Genomic DNA, 26,933 nt, shown 5'->3' on the forward strand with positions numbered 1-26,933 from the left:
ACGACAGAGAAATTTCATTAAAGGGGTGAGAGGGAAGAACATTTTTCCTTCTAGTAACAAGCGATTTCAGAGGCGAAAAATATATCGTGTCCCCCATTGCCCTGTTTTCATTTTTCCTGATTTCGTGCTGGTGATAGTGCTTCCCACCCCCAAACTCCAAGAACAATAAACCTAGGAACTCTAGTCTTTTCTATTATTTATACAGTACGCATATTCTACACTACCCAGAAGGGAAGGAAAAAGAACGCCGTCTCTCTCTCTCTCTCTCTCTTTCTGTTATCAAACTTTGACAAAAGTTGATTCCACCCACTGACAGATAACCTGACGTATTAGGGTGGATGGAAAATATATTTGCAAACACAACCTGCCTTGCAGAGATAGCTGGGCTTGTCATAGCCGAAATAAAAGGATTTTAAGGAGGTGAGATTTCTCGTAGATGCCGAAATACAAGGCATCAAATTTAGCGAGATATTTCGTCAGTGTTAATGTAACCTGGTTGTCTGTTTCAATAGGCGTAGTTTATGCTGTTATCGGTGAATGAACGAAGTGAGAAATCACATTAATATATCTAGTGTTGTTTATCTTGATCTCTAAAATCATACCACGTCTTATATCAGAGATCGTCCTATAAGGAGTAAATACGGAATTTTACGTGAAAACGCCAAATAAATCCAATTAACGGAATTCCCTAGACATGGAGGCTATATACAGAAAAGAAAGCTTATAAGCACGTGTTTATATATATGTGTTTTTCTCCCCATGAATATATTCCGTACATAAGTTATAAACTGACTCCTGCACATGTCCCTTCTTTTTCCAGGTCATTACCACGATCTGCGTTACGGTAATTGAATTGTCAAAAACATGGCTTTACGGAGTTTTCGAATAAGATAAGATTCCGGCCATAATTGTTTCTCCGAATATTTTCAAGACGCAATTCTTTCTCTTTTTTGTATCAGCTTCCATTTCAAGCTGTTATTTTGCTTTTCTTATTATCGTGTACACGCGATTGTCAAAGTCAATTCACTTCACGTTAACGTTCGGCCAACATACACGTGTAGTGTCATAATAAATTATACACGGTGTTCCAGAACTTTATAAAAGAGTAGATTGGGGGTGATAATACACTTTAAGAGCCGCTGTGTGGTCGTGTGGTCATAGCGAAGGGGACCGGGGTTCGCACTCCACCGGTGGCGCAGTTATTGTCTGCTGAAGTTGATTTCCTGTGATTTCCGAATTCGAGGAGTGAATGGGAGACGATCGCCCCTTTAAAAAGTCTCGCCACAGAGGGGAATAGACTTACAGCGGTACAAATATTCAATCATTACACTTTACTCGGAGATTGGAAAATGGATGGCAGCACTAAAAATTCGCGCACAACACTGGATACAAATGTGTTTTGCGGGGGGAGGGGGCATTAGACCAAAAATTAGAAGAAAAAATTTATATTTCATTGAAAAATAATCGAAATAAAATACCTTTAATTTGCTATTTTAACCAATTTCTATTAATTTAAATGCTTTTTGAAGGATGGTAACTCCAGATTTCTCGGGGAAAAAATTTTTGTGTCTCCCTGAACCTTTTGTTTTCTCTCCAAAGGTCGATACTGCGTACGCCCCTGACTAGATACGCATTCAGACTGTGCAACTCATTCGGTTGTAAAATTACCCAAGGCGATAGACCAGAGTTGAGCTTGGTTTGAAAGAAAGAAAGTGCACATAATACTAATAACAATGAAACTTGACAGATGACTTATTTATTCGCATGTTAACATGCTATTTAAGCAACTGGCACCAAAAAAAAAAAAGAGGGAAAGGTCCTAAAGTACCCCTGGGAGGGAAACCCCCCCCCTCCCCCATAACGTATAACACTCTTAGAGATGAAAAGGAAGTATCCGCTCCATCATCTGTGACTGGGAAGAAGAAATTTCCCTGTCACTTCTGACGATAGGAGCTACGTTTGCTATATTTCGGCAATTTCTGAAGTTGAAAAATGCACGTATTCCTCGAAGAAGTGAGTTGCGACCCTGGCTTGCATTGCAAAAAAAAAAAGTTCCTGACGTGTACTATCAAACCTTTTATTTTATAAAAGGGAGAGACTGGGACACCATTTGTATACATGGCAACAATTCCGTCTATTTCAGTAGAGGGTATTTTCAACACATACCTACAAGAATTGTGTATAGAGACGTTGTTAGTCAATTATAGCCTTCCCAAATTGATCCTATCGAAGGATGGTGAAGTGAAACTTTGAACCACAGCTGAAACTTTAGAACAAGTTCACAATCCTCAGTGTCCCAAAAATTTTGACGAACACAATTAAAATCGTAATCACACGCACCGTTACAGATCGAGCTTTTCATTCTGCATCGCCATACACTTTAACGACCTAATTCAATCGATAGCAAATTCCCTATTGGCGATCTGACCGCAGTTGGCGTAGATATGATGAGAAAGAAAGTCTATGTCAAGACAAGGGTTTTCTCATCCTGGAGGAGCTTTTTGCAGAGGATACTCGGAGCCAGTGACGTCTTAATGCATCAGCCTACACGAGAACGGCCAGGGGAAATCAAGTGTAGTAGGCGATTCGTGATAACGAGATCTGTTACAATTTTCCAGATTTAGAAAGCAAGTTGGTAGGCAAGAATTTCTAGCCGGGGAGGGGGCCTTCGGAAAACTTGCTTTGCGCCGGGGGCCAATGATGCTCTTAAGACGCCGTTAGCCGGGCCACCAGAGGACTAAATGAAGTTCCTCAGCAGAATAGCGAATCTTTCAAAACGTTGCAATGTGGGCGCTGAAAATAATAGTGCCAATACAGCAATATTCTAAAGAGATAATGCCAATAATAAGATATGCATGTTAAAAAAAAAATTACACAGTGCATTACTCATGGAAATAATCTATGTGCATGAATCATTTGATTTTTTTTATTCAAATTTTTCCGATGGACAGATTCTAGTGGTACAGTTCCTCCTAGAGTAACAGATGGTCGGACCGCCTTGTCCGCGGTACAGGGCGAGATGGTCGAATTACCATGTGCAGCTCAGGGCTTCCCCGTGCCTAGGTACAGGTAAGTAACATCAGTTATTATACGCTACTTTTTAAGTGATGAAACAATAAAAGAAAAGAGCCCTCGGTTTGTCGATGAAACTACAATAGTTGTCAGGCGTGCAGAAAATTTCTCTACAGCCTATGAATTAAATTCTATTAGGACTTTTCATTGGTACAGCGTGAATTATACTATATCCATCCCGACTAAGAATACAGTATATACTTTGATTTACTTTTCACTGCAGTTGGTACAAATACGCAGGCAGGAACAATTCCCAGTTGCTGCCCGTTTACCACGATCCGCGGATGTCGCAGTTCAGTGGGTCTTTGCTGATACGACAAGTCAGTCTGGAGGATGGAGGGAAGTACGTGTGCCTGATTAGCAACAGCGCCGGGGAAGAGCGAACCGAAATTCTCCTTTTCGTTACAGGTAAGAAATGCCTTTTTTTTTTGTCAACGGGATGCTGAGCATAGACACACACAATGCCACGTCTGCGACGAACCATTGACACTAATTTGAAAAATATTTCTTATAATTAATGTTTTCGCGGCCTTTGTGAATTGAAAACAAAGGTTCTCAGGGCAAAGAGCCGTCGTTGGTACGAGTTCATTTTCCTCAACGTTTCTCCGACGCTGTTGGTTGGCTTCATCGAGAGGTGTCGGAATTGCTTTACTGCAGGAATTCACAATCTTTGCAGTCCGCGGGGCGGAATGATATCAGATATGCGGTATTTCTGCTGCTCGAGTGCCAGAACTTGTATATAAAAAGTGACCATATTTGATCCGTATTTTATAAGATATTACAAGAATCACAAGATTATTTTTATTTCTTATAAATCATATTACGTCTATCGTAATTTCTCACAGTAATACGTGTGAATACTGTATATATTCATCTCACCATATTTTCTCACTCTATATTCTTTGAAAAAGAAAAACGTTTTTTCTTGCTTGCAGTACCCATAATTTTTCTTGATTGGCAATTTTTCAGCAGTTCGAACGATAGGTGGCTTTTGTAATTGTTTTTGATCATATTTTTTGGCTGCAACTTTACTTGCCTTTTGACATTTTTCTGCTATAATTGGCAACTTTATTTGTCTTGATAACTTTTTTTTGGCAATATCCCGTATTTTTGTGAAAGAAATATGGTCAGCCCAAGTATTTATCATGTTGCGTGTATTGATACTTTTCTATACGAACAACTTTCGTGCAACGGGTAAGAACCCCTAAAATTGCCTTTCATCACTGGAGGCTTGAACAAAATTTATGTATATGCGCAGGAGCATATAAGGGAGCATAGACCATTCATGCACATCGCCAGTGAACAAGCGTAAAAACTATTTATAATCGCAAAAATGATGATTGTTAACAAATTTAAACAAATCATATGAATCATTATGTTCGGAAATAGTTTTTGATTATTGATATAATTTGATCAGCTTCTGTTTTGGGATTTCCATAGGCTCTCTTAACTCAAAAGTCCCACCCAGGACTTAATTTGCATTGGGGCCTCACGATAAGATCTGGCACAATGATTTACGACAATAAATATGTATATTAAGATGTGGTGCCTAAGCCCTTTTTCATTTTGCCCTGGGGCTATGGATGTTGTTGAGATGGCAGTAGGGATAAATATTCAAAAATTTCTTTGAGTTCCGTTGGGCAACCACATTATCAACAAGGGATGCGCGGAACTGCCGTAAAACTATCAAGGTTCTGCGAGAAGTTTTTCTTTAAAAACCCCTGACCTCACACACACACACACATACACACACTAGAGAGTGTGCAAGCATATGAGTGACCAAGAAGGATGACCTGTGAGCGAGCCAAAAGAGTGACCTAGAGGGTGTGAAAGCATGTGAATGACCAAAAGAGTGACTTAGACACAGAGACATATTTATTCTCTGTGTGGGAGGGAGGATAAGCGATCCAGGGAGGATAATTTTGAGGTATTATCAGTCAAGAAAACTAGGCTACTAACTCTATGGGTGAAAGGTGTCAAAATTTGTACAGCCCACAAGCCACAAAACCATAAATCCGCCTCCGTAGGGGGCCCTTGGGCAAAACTCGACTGAGCTGGCTTTTATTTCGGTGGTATAAAAAACAATCACTCCCACGTGGGGGCACATTCTCATTTATTTCACCTGCACAGGCCTGTTGTTTCTGTGGGAACAGAATTTAAATATCTGCGCGAAATGGCAAAATAAAATCAGGGTTGGTCAACTTCTCTCTGTTTGTGGGCCAACCATAGACTTAAGATATAAATAATAAGATAAAAATAGTATTAATTACTCTGTGGGGGCCAACATAATGGTCAGGCGCTGTGTCACGGGCCACACCGAAGATAAAACTCCGGTATAAAAGACGCATGAGCAGGGAGGAAGGGGGGGGGGGCGGGAACTCCGGCATATAAGCCGCACCCAGTAGGATTGCTTAGCATGGCATCGCGGATGGCCACAAACATTTTGACGGAATTTATTAACTAATTAACTAAACTTTTAATTTAATTAAATACGAATAATAAATAATTATTAATGAATTATTAACTAAAGTCTTTATTAATAATTATAAATAAACGATTATTTAACATGTTCTCTCGTAGACAGTGAAATCAGCGTAGAGGGGAAAGTACGTAAATAGCTGCAGTGTGGACTACTATTGCTTTTCAGACCAGACTGAAGTGTTTACCCCCCCCCCCCCCGTGCCCAGCTCTCAGGGCTGATGGTGGGATTTCAGTCGGGTTGGTAAATAGTCTATGGAGGTGTATTTAATGTACGTCAGAAAGTACAGACGGCCAGTAAGTAAGGAAGATCGAGCTACCTCTTGTAAATTTATTCGCTATATGAATAAATGGTGCCTTTCTCTGCTACATTCGACCGTAGCCAATAAATGGGTAAAAAGAAAATTTCATTAGTGGAAATGTGCCTTCTAGAAAATATTGAAAATAGGTATATGGGGCCGTTCAAGTATTACGTATGCAAATTTTTAGCCATTTTGACCCCCCCCCCCCATCAGCAAAAGTCAGCAAAACTTTAACCCCCCCCCCCCCTTTCCCCCCTTGTCAGCAAAATTTCGTCACCACTGCCCAGTACCTCCTAACGCATAACGGTGGGATCAGAAACGTACGCGGGAGGGGGCATAGGGGGCTCGTGCTCTTTTGCTGACAGGGGGGGGGGGTCAAAAATGGCTAAAAATTTGCTTACGTAATACTCGAACGGCTCCTAACGAGATAACAATATTTTTTTTTCATAACTCAAAGATTTATTGTATCTGACGTATGAAATCTTCGTCTTCTATGATCTTCCACCACAGCTCACCTAACTGCCCATGTCCAGCCCCAACAACAGACCATCGACGTTGGTCGGCCAGCCAAGTTCAATTGCTCGTTCACGGGCCATCCCGTGAACGGCGTATCGTGGATCAAGGACGGCAGTCCGTTGTTCGAGGACGGCGTCAGGATCAAGCTGTCTTCGAGGGTCCTGCTGACGATATTGTCCGTTCAGAGAGAGGACAGCGGAATGTATCAGTGTTTCGTTTTCAATGATGTCGAGTCTGCTCAGGGAACTGCTCAGCTTTTATTAGGAGGTAAAAGGCCCTTTAATTGATCTTATTTATCCACAGTTTCAGAACCTACCCGAATTCGTATTTGCGATAAATACTTTCTTGTTGTCGGTTGTGTAAACTTTATATTAGATGAACTACCTGTAGAACGTTTCATTCCAGATGCGGCGCCGGTTTTCCACTATGTGTTCGCGGAGGAGACGCTGCAGCCGGGACCATTTGTGTCGCTGAAGTGTGTCGCCTCGGGCAATCCCTTGCCGCAGATCACGTGGACGTTGGACGGTTCGCAGTTGCCGGAGGACCCGCGGTTCAGGGTCGGTGACTATATAACTCTTCAGGGGCGGGTCGTGAGTTACGTGAACGTCACATCGATCCGCGTCGAGGACAGTGGTGAGTACGAGTGCCACGCCCGTAGCACGGTTGGTGTGACGGGTCACGCGGCAAGGCTGAACGTGTACGGACTGCCGTACATCCGTCCAATGAAGGATGTGTCTGCTGTAGCGGGAGAGATCCTCATGCTGCGATGCCACGTCGCTGGGTATCCCATCGATGCGATCACCTGGTCACGGGGTGAGTGAGAGCATTTCCAAAATTCAATTTTCTTTTGAATTACTGCTTTACTTATGGAATTAAAATGCATTTATCAAATTCCATCACATTTTACATAGTGACATGCGTACAGAGTGTCCCTATAGGTACGCAGATTCATATTTCTGCAGATTCCAATAGAGCATACACATGCTCAACCCCGCTTCACCACACACCAACTTCGGCCATATCTATATACTGTATATACTGCAATTTACTGTCGTTAACGGGTTGGGTTGGAAATGAAGGCGCCATATATCGGTGGTCGCCTCAAGCTCGTTATAGGGAGAATATCTTGTTATATATATTCTTTCCCCGGTTCCAACCTGGGAGCTGACGGCAACCTCCACGGTGGTAGACGGACATTTTATCACCACGCTACTTGGCCGCTCCACAAGTTCAACCCATGACCTTCGGGCCAAACGCGGCCCACGACCTCAAACAAAATTTTATAAAAATTGATCAAGTGGCTCATTACCAAATCACTTGAATGGTCCGCGGTAAATTCCTAGATCATTAACTGATCCGCGGCACATTCTCAGATCACTTCAGTGACCTTGGGCGCTGTTTCAGATCACTTAAATGGCTCGTGACACATTCTCACTCCAATCAAGTGCCTCGAGAAGCAATTCTAGATCACTTAAGTGATATGCGGCGCTGTTCTAGATCACTTTAGCGATGTGCGGCGCTGTTCCAGATCACTTCTGGAACATTGTAACGTGTGCATTTTTGTGAGGGAAAGAAAATCCGTTACAGGAACTGGAATACTTTCTTTTTCCTCAAAACCGGTTTCCTGTAGAATGACTGATTATGTGAAGGTCGGAGAAGCTGATGGGTTGTAGTGAGGTCAGATAAAGACAGTTTCTTACCTTTCCCTACCCCCCTTTGACGTCCCCTACATACTCTCAGTTATACCTACTGGGTATAAGTGAGCGTGCGTATTTATGCATAGAATCATTTACTGTACACAATCGTAATTTTTTTTTTTTTTTTTTTTTGTGACATTTACGATCAGGAGGCAGCAGGCTGCCCATAAATCGTCGACAGGAAGTGTTCCCAAACGGGACCTTGCTTATCCAAGACGTTCAGCGAGGCGTCGATGACGGCTCCTACAAGTGCAGAGCGTGGAACAAACAGGGACAGAGCGCCAGTGGAACTGTTCGAGTACATGTCATGGGTAAGTTAGTGGGGTAGAGTCGTTGACAGCCGATTTGTGTATATATATATATATATATATATATATATATATATATATATATATATATATATATATATATATATATATATATGTGTGTGTGTGTGGCTCTGTACCAAGTTTATCTTTCAATATTGGGTTCAACACATGTTTAGCGGAATACGTATAAAACCTAGAGAATTTATTAAAATACACAAATGTCTCATCATATTTCTTCAGTTGTTGATAAATACTGAGTGTGCATCGATTTTTTTTTATAATTTTTTTTATAGAATATCTAGTTTTATTTTGCAGCGGCATCTCCCGTTGAATTCGCAATCAGAAATAAGACAGCTTTTTTTTTTTGAAAATTTCTAAAAGTAGAGAGAGAGTGTGTTGCATGCAACAGATGCAACAGATACGGAAAACTGGTTCAATGAAAAGATATCAGTGTTTCAGTGAAGGAAAATTCATCTCTGCCCTCACGGGGACTGATATCTTTTCATTGCGTCAGTTTTCCGTATCTGTTGTATATTAACGGGAACGGAAGGGGGGGGGGTGAGAGTGACGTCTGTCTGCGTATACGTCGCCATCTGGTGGCCCTGATGTCATTTGGGAGCTATTAGCAGAATTTTGTCGCCGTCTATTGCACGGAGTCATTCGGCATATACGTAGCTCCAACGGGGAAGTATTCTATCTGTCTTCATAACTTAGTTGGTAGAGCACTCGTCCGACGAACGAGAGACCGGGCTTTGTATCCCCGTGAGAGCAGAGATGAATTTTCCTTCCCCGAAAAACCGATATCTCTTCATTGAGTCATTTTTCCGTATAACAGGGGAGAGTGACGTCTTTCTGCATAGTGTATTTACATAGCGAAACCCTTCTTTTACGGACACCGACGAGACAAAAAAAATTGTCCGTAGAAAAGGGGATTTTTATTGAATAATTTTGAAGAAAAGAAAACTTAATCATAATTTGGCTGTAAGTGATTGGTTACTGTTAAGAGCGGTTTCACTGTAGTAATCAATTTTGTATACTGTATCATACAAAATATACACAACTCAAACGTACTAGAAAATCACTATCATGTCTGACATAACACAAGTCTCCTCGTGTGAGTAAGCATGTGAATGACTAGTGACCTACGAAGCAAGGGACAGGTCGGTGAGTGACGGACAGCGTGTGCAAGAATGGCCAAAGGAGAGACCTAGAGAGTGAGAAAACATGTGGATGACCAAAAGAGTGGATGACCAAAAGTCTTACATAGTGTGTGAGGATGGGAGTGACCAAATGAGTGACTCAGAACAGAGTGATTGTGAACAGGGGAGTGGCCAAAACAGTGTGCAAGCATGGGAGAGACCGAAACAGTGTGCAAGCATGTGAGTGACCGAGATAGGGTGCAAGCATGTGAGTGACCGAGATAGTGTGCAAGACAACAGCATGCATTAACAAAAATGTACATTGAAACTCCTCTTAATAGTCATCCCTCAGATGCGATTACCCCTCTTTTTACGGCCGTATAATAATTAAGTTTTATTTCGAACTCTTCAATACTAACCCTCTATATTACGGATGAATTTTTTTGTCTCGCCGGTGTCTGCATAAAAAATTTTCTCACTGTATATATTCGAGGACATTGTGTGCGACTGTTACGCGCTAATGACTGTATTTAGCCATCCTAATTAATGTAAATGAATGTTCAATAATATGTCAATAACTTATCTTAAAACGAAGAGCCTTAATTACTGTCTTGTAATGATTCCTTCCTCAAGATATCGATTTTCATATTCCTGAGACACACGGACTCCTAGTGACGTATTTACGGGAGGAAGGGGGGGGGGGCTTAACGGGCTATAGCCCAAGGCAGAAAGTTCAGAGCGGCGACAAATTTGAGAAATTAGTGGCCAAGAATATCAATAGAATGGGAGGAAGCGAGGCCAAATTTGTGTAACCCTCGATAAATACACCTCTGTCTAGGCAGCAAGTGAATAACCAAAATCGGGACGTGGGACCACGTTACGTCTGAGTAGAATGTAGCGGCCTTTAGGGAGTCAGTAAGCATGTGAATGACGAGTGACCTACAGCGAGAGGGACAGGTCGATGGGTGAGTGAAAGACAGCGTGTGCAAGAATGACCAAAAGAGGGACCTAAAGAGTGTGAAAGCATGTGAAAGACCAAAAGAATGACTTAAAGAGTGTGTGAGCATGGGAGTGACAGAATGAGTGACTCAGAACAAAGTAACTGTGAGCAGGGGAGTGGTCAAAACAGTGTGCAAGCATGGGAGTGAGCGAAACAGTGTGCAAGCATGTGAGTGACCGAAACAGTGTGCAAGCATGTGAGTGACCGAAACAGTGTGCAAGCATGTGAGTGACCGAAACAGTCTGCAAGCATGTGAATGACTAAAATAGTGACTTGAGAGTGGCCAAAAGAGTGTCTTAGAGAGTGTGTGAGCATGGGAGTGACCAAAAGAGTGCCTTCGAGTCACACTTGTACAGGAGGGGCACAGGAGGGGGGGGGGCAAGCAGGCTATATCACAGGGTGACGAATTCGAGGTAAATGTTATCCAGAAAATTAGACTAGAACGGGAGAAGTGCGGCAAAACCACAAATGTGATCCTGGGGACTCCTGGTAGGTTCTGTGAAAAAAGGTCACTTTGTGCTGCAGGTCTACATGCGGATCCAGGTTCCAACCCCGTTGGCGGCACAGCGGTGGACGATTGAAGTTGGTTTCCTGATGTTTCCCAACTTCGAGGACTGAATGCGAGCCGGTCTCCCATTCAAAAAATACCTCCGCAGAGAGCAGACAACCTTCAATATGTTTCCTACATGACATCAAGATTCAAACATCTACTATCTTCGCTTCAAAATATGGGAGACAGATGGCAGCACCAGCAGGAATGCCAAACAAGGCAAAACTCTGACGACACGCGTACGTTAGGGCCGCGCTTAAACACACACAACACGTACCGGCATGCACCGATTCGATAGATATTCCGTTGAGGAATGTGTACGAGGTGATGTACGGTTAAGTAGTAGCGGTAGGTCTACATGTGAGGGGCCATTCAAGTATTACGTAAGCAGATTTTCAACCATTTCTGCCCCCCTCCTCCCCTTGTCAGCAAAAGTCAGCAAAATACTGACCCCCCCTCCCTCCCTCCCTGTCAGCAAAATTTCGTCAGCAACTTAGAATATTTCATATCTTCAAAAAAGGGTGGTTGATGACGTAAGCAACCTTCAAACCCCCCCCCCCCCGTCATCAAAAGTCAGCAAATCAGAAACCTCCCTTCCCCCCCTCGATGCTGACGTAATACTTGAATGACCCCTGACATGTCTCTCGTGTTTCTGAGTGAGATTTTTCCTGAACACGTTTCCTTCACTGGGCTGATGCACCGTCTTTATTATCCGTGATGGAAAATATACAAAGAGTTTAATTAAGATTGCTGTATACAAAATTTTGGAGGCCTCGACGCAGTGACGAATCATTAAAGTAAGCGTACGTGTGCGTGCGTGCGTATGTGTATGCGCGCATAGAACCCGGGTTCAACTAATCGGGTAAAACCGGAATTTCTTATTCGTAAAATCGGGGAAATTAACAGGTTTGAGAATTAACTGAAATAAACTCTCAGGAAATACAAATACAAATACAACGTCACAACAGGCAAATTGCCCAACGAGGTGTCTGACTTAAGAACATCATGGATCCCCGAGCCTTCGGGGAACTTCGGGAAAAATATTTAAATCGGAGAATCCGTTAAATCAGAGTTCGTTGTGTCGGGGGCCCAACTCTATTACATGAGAAGGATATTTTTAAATTGAGATTGTGTTAAAAATTAAAGTGTTTGAAATTTTCGTGCATAAACAATACTTACTTTCATCTCTTGTGATCACAGACAGACACCATTTCGAATCATATCAACGATGTGTGCATTCCATGTCACGGGCTAAATATGTTTGAGAGAATAACGCCGCTACTGAGGTATCGTCCGCTGTACACTGTGACAAGAAAACTCTATATACAGTTAAAGAAGACATTAAGAATTTCTTGTGGTCAAACAGCAAAGATCAATCGCCAGATCTGTGCGGTGTGTGGTCCAAACGCCATGAGTGATTGCAATTCTCTTAAATGGGTGAGACTATTTGAGGAGAGCCAGGAGAGAATGAGATGATCACATTCTGGCCTGCCGTCGAATATAATTTTGTGCTCGGGGAGTAAAATTTATATGAACATTATATGGACTAAAATTTATTTGTTCTCTCGCATTTTTTAAGGGGGTTGGTGCACTATCTTGTCTTCTATGCTTTCCTATGGGAAAAATCTCCTTCCTTTAAGGAACATTTAAAAACTTCTATTCACTTTAGGCACTCAATTTTTTCCCTCAAATATTATAAATATTTTTATACAATTTAATACGATCATTTAGAATTTTAATTGGTTATTTTTTTCCCCGGAATTTTAAATTCAACAATATGCGACTTTTTCAAAAATCACCGAAATTTACCCATATTTTGTGCAATAAATTTTTTAAAAAATAATATTAATAAAAAATTCTCATTTTAAAGTATGTAACACCATAGTGTGGAAAGACACACAAAGTTTCAAGACATTTGAATGAGGGGTGTTCGAAAAAATGTTCCTTATCTAACAAAAAGCTTTGTTTTGGGAAAAGAGCATTTTAGTGGAAAACATTAGCATATATATTACGCCTGCTAGCAGTTTACATTAAAATATTTTAAAAATATTTTTAGTACAGGTACAAAAACTTGAACACAGACGCAGAAAATTTCATTGTATTTGAAAATTGAAAAATTCGGAAATAAACAGTTTCTCTCATTCAAGAACTTTGCCATCACTAGTGATATTGTCTCAGTCACATTTCCAGCGCTCAGGAATAGAGTAATAATAATAGAGTAGTAAACATTTTAATTCTATATATGACAAAAGAAACAACCATAATTCATTCATGATTGCATCTGGTTATGTGCAAGGGTTGTCAGAAATAACTGCGCATGAGCAAAATAACGAACGCGCGAATTTCAAAAACATCTGGTGAAACTGCTGTTTCACTTTAAGAATATAAATTGTGTGCGAAAATATTGGAGAGTATGATGAGAAATAATTCTTGTTTTTCTTTTCTGTTTTCTTGTGCAGTGCGGCCTGTCATAGACCCATTTTTGTTTCCAAAGAGCCTTCAGGAAGGGATGCGTTCCCGCCTGGTGTGTACAGTGATTCAGGGAGATCCTCCTTTCGTGATACGCTGGCGGAAGGACGATCGGGCCATCGAGCCCGGCCTCGGTGTTATTATCCGTAATGACGAGTTCTCCAGTGACCTAACTTTTTCTAGCGTAAATCCTCGTCATAACGGAAATTACACTTGTATTGTCAGTAATGCCGCTGCCTCCGTTAGCCACAGCGCCATGTTGATCGTGGACGGTGAGTTTTTCTTTCTTAAATCTTGTCTATCTCCTCCCCCCTCCAAGAACTAAGAGCTTTCCTTCGTGCCTACCATAAACACTTGAACCGAATGTATTTAAATTTCGGTGATGAATTAATCAGTGCGGTATTTTTTTTAATATTTTAGGATTTTTATTGAATTTATTTGCTTGAAAAAATCTGAAATTAATTCATGTTTGTAATTTACCTCTCTCTCGGTGTAGTTCCCCCTCGCTGGCATGTGGAGCCTAGGGATACGTCTGTCGTCTCTGGGCAGAATGTCCGAATAGATTGTTTAGCAGATGGTTTTCCTGCGCCTGTGATAACTTGGGAGAGGGGTTCAGGTAACTATCCTTGTTAAACCTCCACTCCTTGTTAAAATATAAAACGAATACACATGATGCAAAATCAAGTCCTTATTCACTGAAGTCAAGTCCTTATTTTCTGAACTGCTTGTAATAGAAACATACTTTGAACTACATAGAAGTATCCATATAACACGCGCCCATATTATAGAAACGCCATTTATTTCATTAGGATCGTATGGGTACTGAGATACAACATTAAATTTTTATGTAGTCCCTCTGACCTCATTCTATCTTATGAAAAGTTCTTGCCCTATCTTTGGTGAGCCCAAGAGAAAAATTCTAAAGGCATGAAATATCCGCTAAGATATTGCTGATTGAAAGTTAAGGGGACATCTCAGAATTCAGAAAAGTTTTGATAAACTGCAACCGTGAAAGAATGCTAATACATGATGTCTTTCCCTCATTTTCAGTAATTTTGAACTCAAATATGTCGGCTTATATATAACTTATAGACATGGATTTTTTTGTTGAGCTTAGTAAAGACAAGACACAACATTTTTCTAATTGAAAAATAGAAACAGGAGGAGTTGTATAAGAAATTAATTTTGTATTGCGGTACATATACGGCTCCTTATAAAAGATGACATGTCTAAAATTGACGCGTTATTGAGATATTTTTCTGATTGAAAGCACGTTTCTAACACCAACGGTTCAAAATATGAAGATTGTTTAAGGACTTGACTTTACAACCAGTATATTTCTTGCGTCGTGTTGACATGAATAGTTCCATGGTTTTGACATAACATAAAGTAAAAAACAATTACATTTAAAATGTTTGTTTTTCCTCGGCAGCCAATTCTCCTCGCCATTATTCGGCTATAGCCAGTGGACCACATTACGAGGTCTATGCGAATGGTTCCTTGCTTATAAAAAATGCCCAAGAAGATGACGCCGGGTATTACCTGTGCCAAGCAAGCAACGGCATTGCTTCTGGCCTTAGTAAAGTAGTCTTCCTCACTGTCCATGGTGAGAAATATTTAATTATTCCTGTAAATGCAAGTTCTAGCTTCATAAACGTATACTGTGATTCAAATGTTTCGTTCTACCATTACTTATTATTATTCGTTCTATCATTATTGGATACAGATTTCGACTTAACATTGATTGGAAAGTTCTGAGCATTTTTCGTGGTTTTAGGCAAAATAAGATTCCATCTCTACTCTTCGAGAAACATATAGCTTTCTCTCTGTTTTTTTTATGCAGCATTACTCTAGCGAACTATTTTCGACGTAAAGAATTTTGAAGGGGATAAATGAAAGTGAGGTGGTGAGATATCTGTAGTATCAGTATGGTGATCTAATAAGTATTAGAAGGAACGGAATGATTTATCTTGAAAAAATAAACATTCCAGCCTATCTAATGGTATTTCTTTCTTTTGGTTGGCGACCAAAGGAAAAACAGATATTTCTCGTTCCGTTTAAGAAGTACGCCAGTCACTAAATTCATGCAGTTTCCCGACTAATTTTATTGAAATTTTTCTGAAGCGTGCTTTCGGAAATGATCAGAATCTCTAAGTTTTGAAAGATTAATTTTCGGCTTTCTTGGATTTCCACTTTTTTATATCGTCAAAATATCGTCATTCACTTCTCGTCTTCTAAAATAAAATTCTTATATTCCAAGATTTTATAACCATCAGACTAGTGCTTTTTTGTATAGTATGAAATATAAATAACTAAGAAAAACAATCACAAGGAGATCGGAGATCCCATACTGGTTGTTACAAAAAAGGTCACAATGTGTTGCAAGTTGCAGTAAGTTTCCAAAGTGAAATAAGACTTCTTGTTAATTAAAATTAAATTAAATCAAAATTATATGCGTATTGTGCACTTGTGCACTTGCTACGAGTAAATCAAATGTTGATGAGAAAAAACAAAGCAAAGTGAAAAATAAACACACAACGTATCAAGCTAAACATTTCTAGATGTTTGTAGTGTGATATTTCTTTCACTTTTTTAATCATAACAAAATGCCTGAAATTAAACTTTTGATCAACCATGTTAAACACACTGCAAAAATATTCGAGATAAGCCGACTACGATAAATGTCTGAGTATAAGTCATCTTAATTCGCTTTCAGCTTTAACCTCTTCCCGTACAAGGGCGAGATATCTCGTCCTGGAGTATATGGAAGAAATACTTTGGGGCTCTCTCTCGCTTCTTTCCCTTCCATCATTACGACGTTTCGTTGGTAACCCTATAAAAATAATGGATTTTTCCATTCATCTCAGCATTGTTTTGTTAATTTTTTCCTCTCGCAAAGTTTTGACGAGAAAAAATAATGTAGTATTACATGCTGTATGCAGGAGAAGGGTGACTGAGGGAAGGGCCAGAGCTTGAGGGGAAGCAAAAGGGGACAATTGCACCTCCCGACAAAATTGAACTGAGAAGAAGTGCATCGTTATAAAATCATCGAGTTTTACAGTGGTGGGGGCGAAAAAATTATGTAGGCCCCTCTCCCCTCAAAAAAATCCTAGTTACGGTCCTAGCTGAGGGGAAAGGAAGAAAGGCAAGCCTGCTCCACTCTCATCTATTCTATCTTTATTTCCTAAATGTTAATAAGCATACCATTTTCTGAGATGTATCGCTGCGCTGGTAGTATAAATGTACAAATTTGTTGACAAAACCTCTCTAAAAGAAGTTTATGTAATAAAAAGACGCAACAGCAGCTGAAACATGCACTTCAGAAAAATGCTCAAAACTCTTGAGGATCGACTTAATACGAGTTTAATAAGATTTTCCGTTTCAGTCCCACCACGCTTTGAGACAAAGTTTCGTAGCGAAACTGTTCGGAGGGGTGATGTCGTAAGATTAGGCTGCGAAGCGGCTGGTGACCATCCAATGACAATCGTCTGGAATATCGACAAGCAGCCACTGAATCCAGCTGAAGATCCTCAGTACGTATGCTTGATCCATCGTCATCATCTTTGTTTTTCAAAAAACACAACTGTATTGATCTGATAACCGTTTTGATTACCTCAAAAAAATTCATTCTTGTTGTATATGAAAACTTTTACATATTTGAAGTTCTTATCATGAAATGCCACTCGTGGTTGACATGAGATTGGAATTTCTAGTAGGTATGAGCTGAAAGAACAGGTGAATAAGAAGCACATGTCCTCTGAAATTACAATCATGTCTGCAGAGAGGAGAGACTCTGCCCTTTTCACGTGCCTTGTAACTAATGCATTTGGTCGGGACGATATGAACATTCGACTCATAGTACAAGGTATGTACGTGTTTTCATTAGCGACATCTTCATTCTGTATACCGCATTTTTAATACGTTGCTTATATATAACACATGTCCAAAGTTAGTCCAAACGATATTTTTGGTGAATGAAAGAGAACACACTATTAGAAAAATGAATAACTGATGGAATTTGACGAATTCTGCCACGTACAAGGAATCGAATATCCCAAACAAAACACATTGCGAAGTATAGCAAACACAAGAAAAAAATCATTATACCCCCCCCCCCCTTAATTGGTGTGACATTGAATGGCGTCTTGAGGTCATATTATTGAGATATACTTCCTCTATGACATAGAATTCCATTCTTCAAATGAGGGACATTCGCAATACTTGCAGAGCTGCTGGTGGTGCTGGACGTCATCTTCCTGAAGCCGGGATTAACCTTACGTGCCAAAAAAATAAGGTCACGGACCCCTTGCACCGATAGAATGTATGCTACAGAATCCTTCTGCTAACGAAATGAAAGCCATGGACCCCTTCTGCTAATAAAATGGTATCCGGAAACGGATACCTTGCGACAACAAACTGCATTATACAGATCTCGCCTGATAATGAAATGAAGGCCTCAGACCCATTGTGCCTATAAAATGAGGACCACTAATCCCTTGCGTCATTATAAGAACAAGGACTCCTTCTGCTTGGAAAATGAAGGGCATGGAATCACTGTGTCATTAAAAATTTATTGCACGGACCCCTTGAGCAAATACAATGTATTTCCATGCACCTTTTGTACCAACAAAGTAAATTCCACAGACCTCTTGCACTCATAAAATTTATTCCCCGAAGCCCTTCTACCAACCCCATGAAATCCGCGGACCCCTTGTGCCAATAAAATGCGGGCTACTTAAACCCTTTTTTGAAATAATATTTAGCATGCAAGATAGAAAAAATTAACCAATTGTTTTCTCATCGAAGTTTACGGACCCCTGAAATCTTTTTAAGGACCCCTTGTTAATATCCACAGTTTCAAAAATAATTTATATGCATTATGCTAGTTCTGTAAATTGTTCCGTTTAAAGCACGAAATCTATTTTGGACATTAGTGTATATATTTTTGAGGTTTTTTTAAAATTCTACCATACTCTCAAGTTACACTTTTTTTTCGCATTCTTTTTCAGAACCCCCAGAGCCCCCACGTGACATCCGTGTAGTGGAGCACAAAAGTCGCACAGCCAAGATTGCGTGGTCTTCTCCATTTAATGGGAACAGTGCAATTATTAGATACCTAGTGCAGTGTAAAGCCGAAGCAGGTACGTATATCTTTGTGTGACCTGCGTGCGCACGTGAATTATGCAATATCCAAGTATATATCTCGGCCTCAATTATCAAGATTTATTCCGTGACAGATGGCCGTAACCATCGTAATGTTTCCGACGCAGGCCAGGTTCCAGTTGTCCGTGTATGAGAGTGCACGTTATTATCAAGGGTTGAGGTTCGAATCAGTCCCGAGGCTCCACAGTGTCATGAATAGACAGAACCCCGATAGATCCGGGTGACATTGATGCATTGTAATCGCGTTTCCCCCTTGGACGCAGAAAGCTATTTCCCCGGATTTCCCAAACTGTATTGATACGAGCACTACCGCAATCCTTATATGCCCCGAATCGCAATGCCGTGCTGGATAATAAATACAGTGAAAATCCGTTATATAAAGACAGTTCAGAATTAGAGGGGAAAATTGTCATTGTAACGGTCTTCTCGTTATATACGAATTTCAGTTTTTGTATTGGAGAAACATATAAAGGGGGGGGGGATGAATTAGATAAATCTACTTTCCTTTTTTTTAACTACTTTTGCAGAAATATGCATCTAGAGTTAACTGCTTATGCATACGCAATGTTGATTGTATAACAAAATTTTGCATTTTTTTCTGGACAGCAGCAGAAGTATTTCTGCAACTGAAGTATTCGTTGCACAATAAAAATGTCAAATAACATTTAAGGCAGAGAAAATGATTAAGACCTGTTTGCCCTGTGTCTAGTTTTGGAAGAAAGATAACAAGGAGAGAGGGGGGGGGGGGCTCCGGGAAGGATTTTTCTCTCGAGGAAAACAGCAACGATGTCAAAACCAGAAGTTATACCCCACCTGACCGACCAACACAACCACAGATGAAATTGCTTTTCCCCCTTTTCCTCCCGCCTCCCATATAGATAACAAGAAGATAATATACAGTATGTGCTCTTATCAATGGGGGTACTGACATGCCCTGACATTTACAAATACATGTGGATAGGGTGAAGAGATTTTAAAAAAACGAACTCTTTTTTTTTTTCTAGTCTATTATATAAAGAAAGAAAAAAGAAAACGTGCTTTTTTCGAGAGCATCCGTTGTCGTTATAACGAATGTGTTCTGATTTTTATTCACAAATAACTCGCTATGAACGAATATTTTTTTGTACCTTTAACATCAGTTCTTCAACAATCCTTTAACAATCACTTGCGTAATAGTGAGATTTTTGTTATGAGCCGTTCTCGTTATAACGAACTTTTGCTGTAAAATGAATGACTTTTTTTTAACTGTATTTTGAATTATATCCAGGGTTCTCCTATCAACGCCTTTTATTTCATACTTTCTCTTTGGAGCTGTATAAGCCTGGCTTAAAGATAATTCTTCTTTTAGATAAGATTCTACAACTAGCTGAGGTCCGGTGACTTTTACGATTGTGTGTTCTTTGCCCTAGAGAGAGAGGCTCTAGCAGTTAATTGGGATTACAGATGGCAGCAGCTTCTCGACAGTTTATCAGACATCAGTATATAAACACATCCAATATTAGATTTCTCTTAAATCAAGTTTTTTGAGGCATCTCATCTCTTCAGAAGAGGGTAATGAAATAGCAATAAATTGCCTCGATGGTGATAAGCTGGACATGTAGGCGGCCACGCAAGAAAGAGCTTCCAGGGCTTTGTTCATTTTCTCCATCTCAGTGTTCGCATACACCAGGGGTTCTTAACCTTCTCATCCGCGATTCAAAATCACCGCTGTGGTGGTCGAGTGGTCATGGTGACGGAATCGCATCGTGAGGATCCGCGGTTGAACCCCCACTGTCGCCACATTGTTGGTCGGCCGAAATTCGTTTTATGTGGTTCCCAACTTCGAAGCGCGAATGCTAGCCGACCTCCCCATTGAAAATCTCGCCACAGAGAACAACAGTCCTACAATGCTGCAAATGTTCAATCATTACACTTTTCACTCACAATTTGAAATATATATGGCAGCACTAATTCACGCACAACACCATATACGTACTCAGACAGTTAAGTACGCACACTCACACTTCCGGCACAACTCAATTGGTAGTAAATTGCTCATAGCGATAGACCGAAGTTGTGCTAGGTTTGAAAGAGAGAAAAAAAGACCCAAAATCAGTTTTGTGACAGTTTTTCAGAATTAGCCATTTGACTATTTTTTTTGCACCACAGTCATTTTCTGCACACGAGGGCTAATTTTAGACCGGGACCTACAATTTATTGCCGATTCCGAACGGCAGGCTTGTTTTTTGTACTCATCAAGAGGTTGGCGCGCTAACCTCCTCGATGGGGGACTCCCTGAAGTAGCAATTTTTTTGCTGCGGTCAAGTCGCCGTTTTTGTTGTACCCCTATGCCAGTGAATTTTTCTGACAAGGACGAACCGGGTATCGAACTCACGACTCGTATTTTAGGTGAGTAGCCCAGGTATCGACCTGGGCTACCGCTGCCCTTTCAGAATTGGTGAATTAGTGAAACCAGTGACGCAATAACATTCAACCAATATTCCAACGGGATTCATTTAGGCAGGGGCGTTGGAAGTGATTGAAAATTTTGGGTGCTGGTCTTGATCTTTACGTAGGAAATCTTGATTTCTGAATGAATTTAGTGGGTGCTTAGTTCCGTGTCATAAATTACCGTGGACCACTCACAGCATCCCGATTCCGATGCTTCTGCCTGGAACACTAGGGGGGATGGCTACTTCCTAGAATATAATTCCTTGATCACGAATCTCATCTACTTAAGATCACTGTTATGTGTGGTCATGGTCGACTTCATTACGAACTGACTTGGCACTTTAACATCTGAGCTTAAAGTCAAGCAAAACAAAATTTTCAATTTTTAGTTTAGACTGAAAATCCTTCACTATTTTGTGAGAGGAGTGGCGAATTCATTAATATGTAATATAAAGAAAATAAGTAAATTGTGATACGATCAAAGTAGTAACCTTTTAGTTTTTCGAAACGCACATTCTGTACCTTGAAATTAGATTACACAAAACTCCACAGGAACCGAAATAGAATTTGCCAACAGTGGGCTATTATTGTTTATTCTGATTCCCGTGGGGCTTATTGAAAATAAAACTTAAATGTTCTCCTAAAATTTGTCGGCATAGTCGGGATCATTACGGGGGTATCAAAACATTTTTACAATTCGTGTGGCTTCTGGAAACAAAAATGCATGGCATATTCGTTAAAATTTGAAGAGATGAAGCCCCACGACAACCAGTAATTTGGCGGAACATCAGAACAGCGCATTCTAGCTTAAAGGACTGCACAACCCCGTTCTTTCTTGCGGTGCACAACGACCTGTTTTGCTCTCAAGCATAGACCAACTTTTGTGCTTGTTGGTAGGCCTGACCTACCAGTTTCGCTCCGAATCGCTGTGCTAGCACTTCAGTACGTATTCTTTATACAAGTCTAACAGTGACCACTTGCTTACTGCCACATCTTCCAGGGCCGCAACTAAATGCTTGATCAGCCGGGGAGGCACCCATTTTGGGGCGCTGTTGTCATGTTGAAAGAGGTTGAACTTCACGCTTCCTCCGATTCGGCGCACCCACCTGCAACCACCGACATCAAATTGCTTTCGCAATTTCATTTGCTCTTTCAAACTCTAGCAACATTGTCTCCGTAACTGGTTTCGAAGTTCGTATCATAATCCGTTCTGGTTATTTGTCTCTCCCCCACCATTTCCCCTTCCATAGTTATCGAAAAAAATGCAAGGCATATTCGTTTAAATTCAAAGAAACGAAGCCCCACGGTAACCAATCAAGAAGTTTCACCGTTTTCCTAGTTTGTTGTTTTAAATTACTGCGCTCTCAAGCCTGTGCGCTCACTTTCGTGCTTGAAACCCGAGCTACAGGTTTCACACTTTGGACTGGACGGCCACCTTCGATCTGAATCATGCAAGTGTTGGCCTTGCACTTCAGTAAGCAAATTCTACTTCCAAAACTTCAAATCTCTTAGCACGATTTCATGTGCTTTCTTGCGCTCATTTGTGACATTCAGGCAATGTCGCCTCCGTAATAGGTTTCGAGTTCGTTTCATGATCCATTCTAATTCTGTCTCTCCTCTCCCCATCCTCCTCTTTAGTTGTCGAGAAGACAACTTGAAAATTTTTAAATTTTAACGAATATGCTTCTAAAGAACCGAAACCCCACAGTAACCAATAAGGAGTATCGACATCGGAATTCCAATTAGTTTGTGGTTTCAGTACGCCGCATTCTAATTTGAAAAACCCGGACGGCCACGTTTGATCTGAATCTTTTAAGCGTTGAGTCTGCACTCTAGTACGCACAACGTCACCGCAAATCTCTCATGTGTTTTTTTGCACTAGTCTTTTGTGACATTATGCTCGCATAAATAGTTCCGAATTTCGTATCACGATCCATTCTGGTTCTCTGTCTCTCCTCAACCATTCCCCCCCTCCCCATCGCCGCCTCCATAGTTGATGAGAAAAAAATGCAAGACATATTCATTTAAATTCGAAGAAGAGGAGCCCCACGGCAACCAATAATTTGGAGTTACAATTTCGCTAGGTTGCGGTTTTAAAGAACCGTATGGAGGCCTGGACAACCGCCATCGTTGTTGTATGGCCATGATTCTCAAACCTGGAAACCCGAGCTAGCAGTCACTCTCCCATCTGGACGGCCATCTTCGATCTGAATCATGCAAACGCTGACCTTGCACTTCAGTTGTTAGCACATTGTTAGCGTGCCTAACAGCGGCCGCATGTCTACTGCCACAACTTCAAATCTCTTAGCGCGATTTAATGTGCTTTCTTGCACTCATTAGTGACATTCAGCCACCCTCGCCTCCGTAACTAGCTTCGAAGTTCGTATCATGATCCATTCTAATTGCCTCTGCCCATAGACCATCCTCCTTACTTGTCGAGAAGACAACGAGAAATACAAGGCATATTCGTTCAAATTTATAGAACCGATGCCCCACAGTAACCAATAATGCGCAACAACACCCGAATAAGTTTGTGGTTTCGGAACGCAGCATTCTAACTTTAATGACCTCGGACGGCCACCTTTGATCGGAATCGTTCAGCTTGCATTTTAGTACGCACAATGTTACCGCAAGTCTTTCATGTGCTCCTCTTTTATATTGCCCTCATGAATAGTTCCGAATTTCATATTACGATCCATTCTCGTTTCAACCATTCCCCCCTCCATAGTTGCCGAGAAAAAATGAATGGCATATGCATTTAAATTCAAAGAAACGGAACCCCACGGTAACGAATAATTTGTCACAACACCCCAATTCGGTTCAAGAACGACGCATTCTGGTCTGTCACGACCAGCGTCGTTCTCATGGCTAGACGGTCACGTTCGGGCTCGTTGGCAGGCCCGAACTACCAGTTCCACTTTGAATCTTAGAAGTGTTGGGCTTGCACTTCACGACGCACATCGTTAACGAAAGTCTAGCAGTCGCCACTTGTTTACTGCCACGACATCGATTTCAAATCGCTTATAGCAATTGTGTTTTCCCGCGTTCCTCTTTCGTAACATTTTGCCCCCATAACTAGTTTCGAAGTTTGTATCATGATCCATTCTAATTCTATGTCTCTCCTCTCCCATTCCCCCCTCCCTTTGAACGCAAGGCATATGCGTTCAAATTTAAAGAACCGAAGCCCCACGGTAACCAATTATGTGCACAAATATCGGAATTGCAGCTTGTGGTTTTGTTTTGGAACGCCGCATTCTTATTTAAAGGGCCTGGACTATCACTATTTTTTGTTTGCGGGCCTACACGGTCACTTTTGTTTCGACTTTTAAAAATATTGCGAGTTAAAAAGTCTAACCACAGAGAGCAACAAGCCTAGGACACAATTATTCAATCATTACACTTCACTCAGAAAAACTGATGGTAGATGGCGGCAATACACAACAAACATTACACCGAAACAAACTTCACACCAGGGTCGCAATACATGCACGCACATTCCAACATGTACCGATTCGCTAGAAGTTCCGCAGAGAAATGTGGATGAGGTGCATGTGTGGTTTTGTAGCAGCCTACTGCCATGACAACTTCAAATCGGTTTGAGCAGTCTCGTTTGTGATCCCTTGTACACCTTATTGATGTTTTGCCTCCGTAACTAGTTCCGAAGTTCGTATCATGATTCATTCTTGGTATGAGCTCTAGGTTCAGCAGCATCAATCGTATTACAAATTCTTTGAATATCTTTTTAGATTTTATCTTCAATAAGAATTTCAATATTTTTTTCCGAAACTAGTGATTTTTTTCTGGATTCGCGAATAAAAAATTTAAATTACTACAATCTTCGGAAGATGAAGCTACCAACTGCATTGTTATGGAAAAATATTGAATAAAAATTCGATTAAAAATTTTTGATTAGTTAAAAATTTTAATCGATTCCCAGTACTTGATCGGGAAAAGGTTCCCGTAGTCTATTTTCCTAGAAGTTTGTTTTCGTAATTCCCTTTTAATGTAGTCTCCGCCACCAAAACTCGTAGTCTTCCTAGATGTTGATTCTCGTGATCTTGAAAAATAAATTCCAGCTATTTAAAAGAAAAATTTATTCAAATAATCGCACACAGAACTAGATCATTGTCTCGGGGCTCAATTACCGTGGTCTTCCGAAAACTTCTCTAGAGCATAATTCGGTCTTCCTTGATCATAATGGTTCGCATGGTCTTCCTGGAACGTGATTTTATTGGTATTTCAAGAGGTCATCGGTTCCAGAAAATTAATTCTCATAATTTTCTCATTATTGTTTTTCCTGTAACGCAAAAAGCATGATTTACGGGAAATTCCGGGAACCAGGAGCATGTGTTTGGAACTTGTGGGCGCTCATTTTGGTCTTTACGTAGGAAATTTTGATTTTCGGGGGTGATCAGACCCATGCCACAAATTACCACGGGCGCTCGAGTACCCACAGCACCCCACGGCTCCGACGCCACTGCATCTAGGGAGTCCCTGCAAATAACGTTTGGGTAGTGATCGATAGGTTAAGAACCTTTGGCATACACAGCAGCGCACGCACCATTTTCTCACGGGTTGGGAAAAGGAGGTTGTTCTACATTTTTTTTCTTCACGAAGAGGGAAGAGATTTACGTTTTTTACTGCAAAAAAACGCCACAATGTTGGTGTACTGCTTAAGCGTGCACGCACACATTTCGTACATATTCCTCTGCGAAATTTCTAATGAATCGGTACATGCCGGAATGCGTGTCCTGATTGTATGCGTGGTCCCCTGACGTGTTTATGTTGTTACAGCTGTGCTTGTTTCGTGTCCTGCTGGTGCTGCCATCTACGAATTTTGAAATAAAGATGGAAAATACTTGGGTTTTTCATGTTATGCAGGAAGACCCTAAATTCTAAGCCTGTCAGACAGCTTTAAAAAAATTGAGTAATAATCATTATAAATAATAATAATAATAATTGTTATAAATCATTATAATAATTATAATCGTAATTACTAGTCATTATAATATTCGTAGTTATAATGAAATCAGGGGGATTGTATGGAAATGATGATTATGATGTAATAGTTTAGTAATATTTACATACTTCTTCCCCCCCCCCCCTCCCTTTTAATATAATAAAGGAGACTGGGACTCCAACATACAGAATATCACGACAGGCAGTGAAGAGACGAGTCTCGTTCTGCACGGCCTGCATCCTGCACGAACGTACTTTTGCCGAATAAGGGCCGAGAATTCGGTCGGTATGGGTGATCCCGGTGAAGTTGTGACCATCATCACTGCTGAAGAGGGTGAGTATTAAACTATAAAATTTGAATTGTATATTATGATAAATCTTGTGATCTTTAAACTACAGTCAAACTCAGCTACAACGGCATTGAAGATTTTCCTGAATTTTTCTCGTTATAACTGAGGTTAACGTTTCTCAGACGTTTAAAATAGAATTAAACATAATCACAATATACATGTATATCAAATCCTACTCTTGAAGTTAACGCCATGAAAATGGAAGCGAAACCGACGAAAAACGTGTCGTTATATCCGATGTCGTTTTCGTGGACACGTTATAAGCAAGGTTCATTAACATTGTTCCCTACGGAAGTAAACTGTGACTAACATTATTGACATTATAACCAAAATGCCTTTATAACCGAACTTTAACGTGTTTGTTTTTCAGTTCCTGGGGGCCCACCTTTGGATCTGAAAGCGGAAGCAATGGATTCGCAGTCCATTCGAGTCACGTGGAGAGTAAGTTAGCAAATAATTTCTGTATTCACTTTGATACGACACATACGAATTAATCGGAC

The 26,933-nt window shown here is 40.6% G+C and overlaps 1 protein-coding gene across 5 annotated transcripts in view; it reads left to right on the forward strand.

Moving 5' to 3' along the window:
- The window catches only part of LOC149075707 (cell adhesion molecule Dscam1-like), a 91,604-nt gene that overhangs the window by 36,037 nt on the left and 28,634 nt on the right, over positions 1 to 26,933 (forward strand). For 4 of the 5 annotated variants that reach the window (XM_089243203.1, XM_089243201.1, XM_089243205.1 and 1 more), the window contains exons 5-17: positions 2,952 to 3,069; positions 3,296 to 3,480; positions 6,363 to 6,635; positions 6,759 to 7,181; positions 8,215 to 8,376; positions 13,522 to 13,803; positions 14,028 to 14,147; positions 14,964 to 15,137; positions 16,917 to 17,064; positions 17,245 to 17,396; positions 18,541 to 18,672; positions 26,250 to 26,417; positions 26,804 to 26,874. In XM_089243203.1, coding sequence (XP_089099329.1) covers positions 2,952 to 3,069; positions 3,296 to 3,480; positions 6,363 to 6,635; positions 6,759 to 7,181; positions 8,215 to 8,376; positions 13,522 to 13,803; positions 14,028 to 14,147; positions 14,964 to 15,137; positions 16,917 to 17,064; positions 17,245 to 17,396; positions 18,541 to 18,672; positions 26,250 to 26,417; positions 26,804 to 26,874 — 2,408 coding nt within the window. The remainder of the gene's footprint in view (positions 1 to 2,951; positions 3,070 to 3,295; positions 3,481 to 6,362; positions 6,636 to 6,758; positions 7,182 to 8,214; positions 8,377 to 13,521; positions 13,804 to 14,027; positions 14,148 to 14,963; positions 15,138 to 16,916; positions 17,065 to 17,244; positions 17,397 to 18,540; positions 18,673 to 26,249; positions 26,418 to 26,803; positions 26,875 to 26,933) is intronic. The other variant, XM_089243202.1, reaches the window with a different exon arrangement.

Source organism: Pholcus phalangioides, unplaced genomic scaffold, assembly GCF_987345545.1.
Source record: "Pholcus phalangioides strain wild (caught in Gottingen) unplaced genomic scaffold, Ppha-v1.0 ptg000015l_1, whole genome shotgun sequence".
NCBI classification, from domain to species: Eukaryota; Metazoa; Arthropoda; class Arachnida; order Araneae; family Pholcidae; genus Pholcus; species Pholcus phalangioides.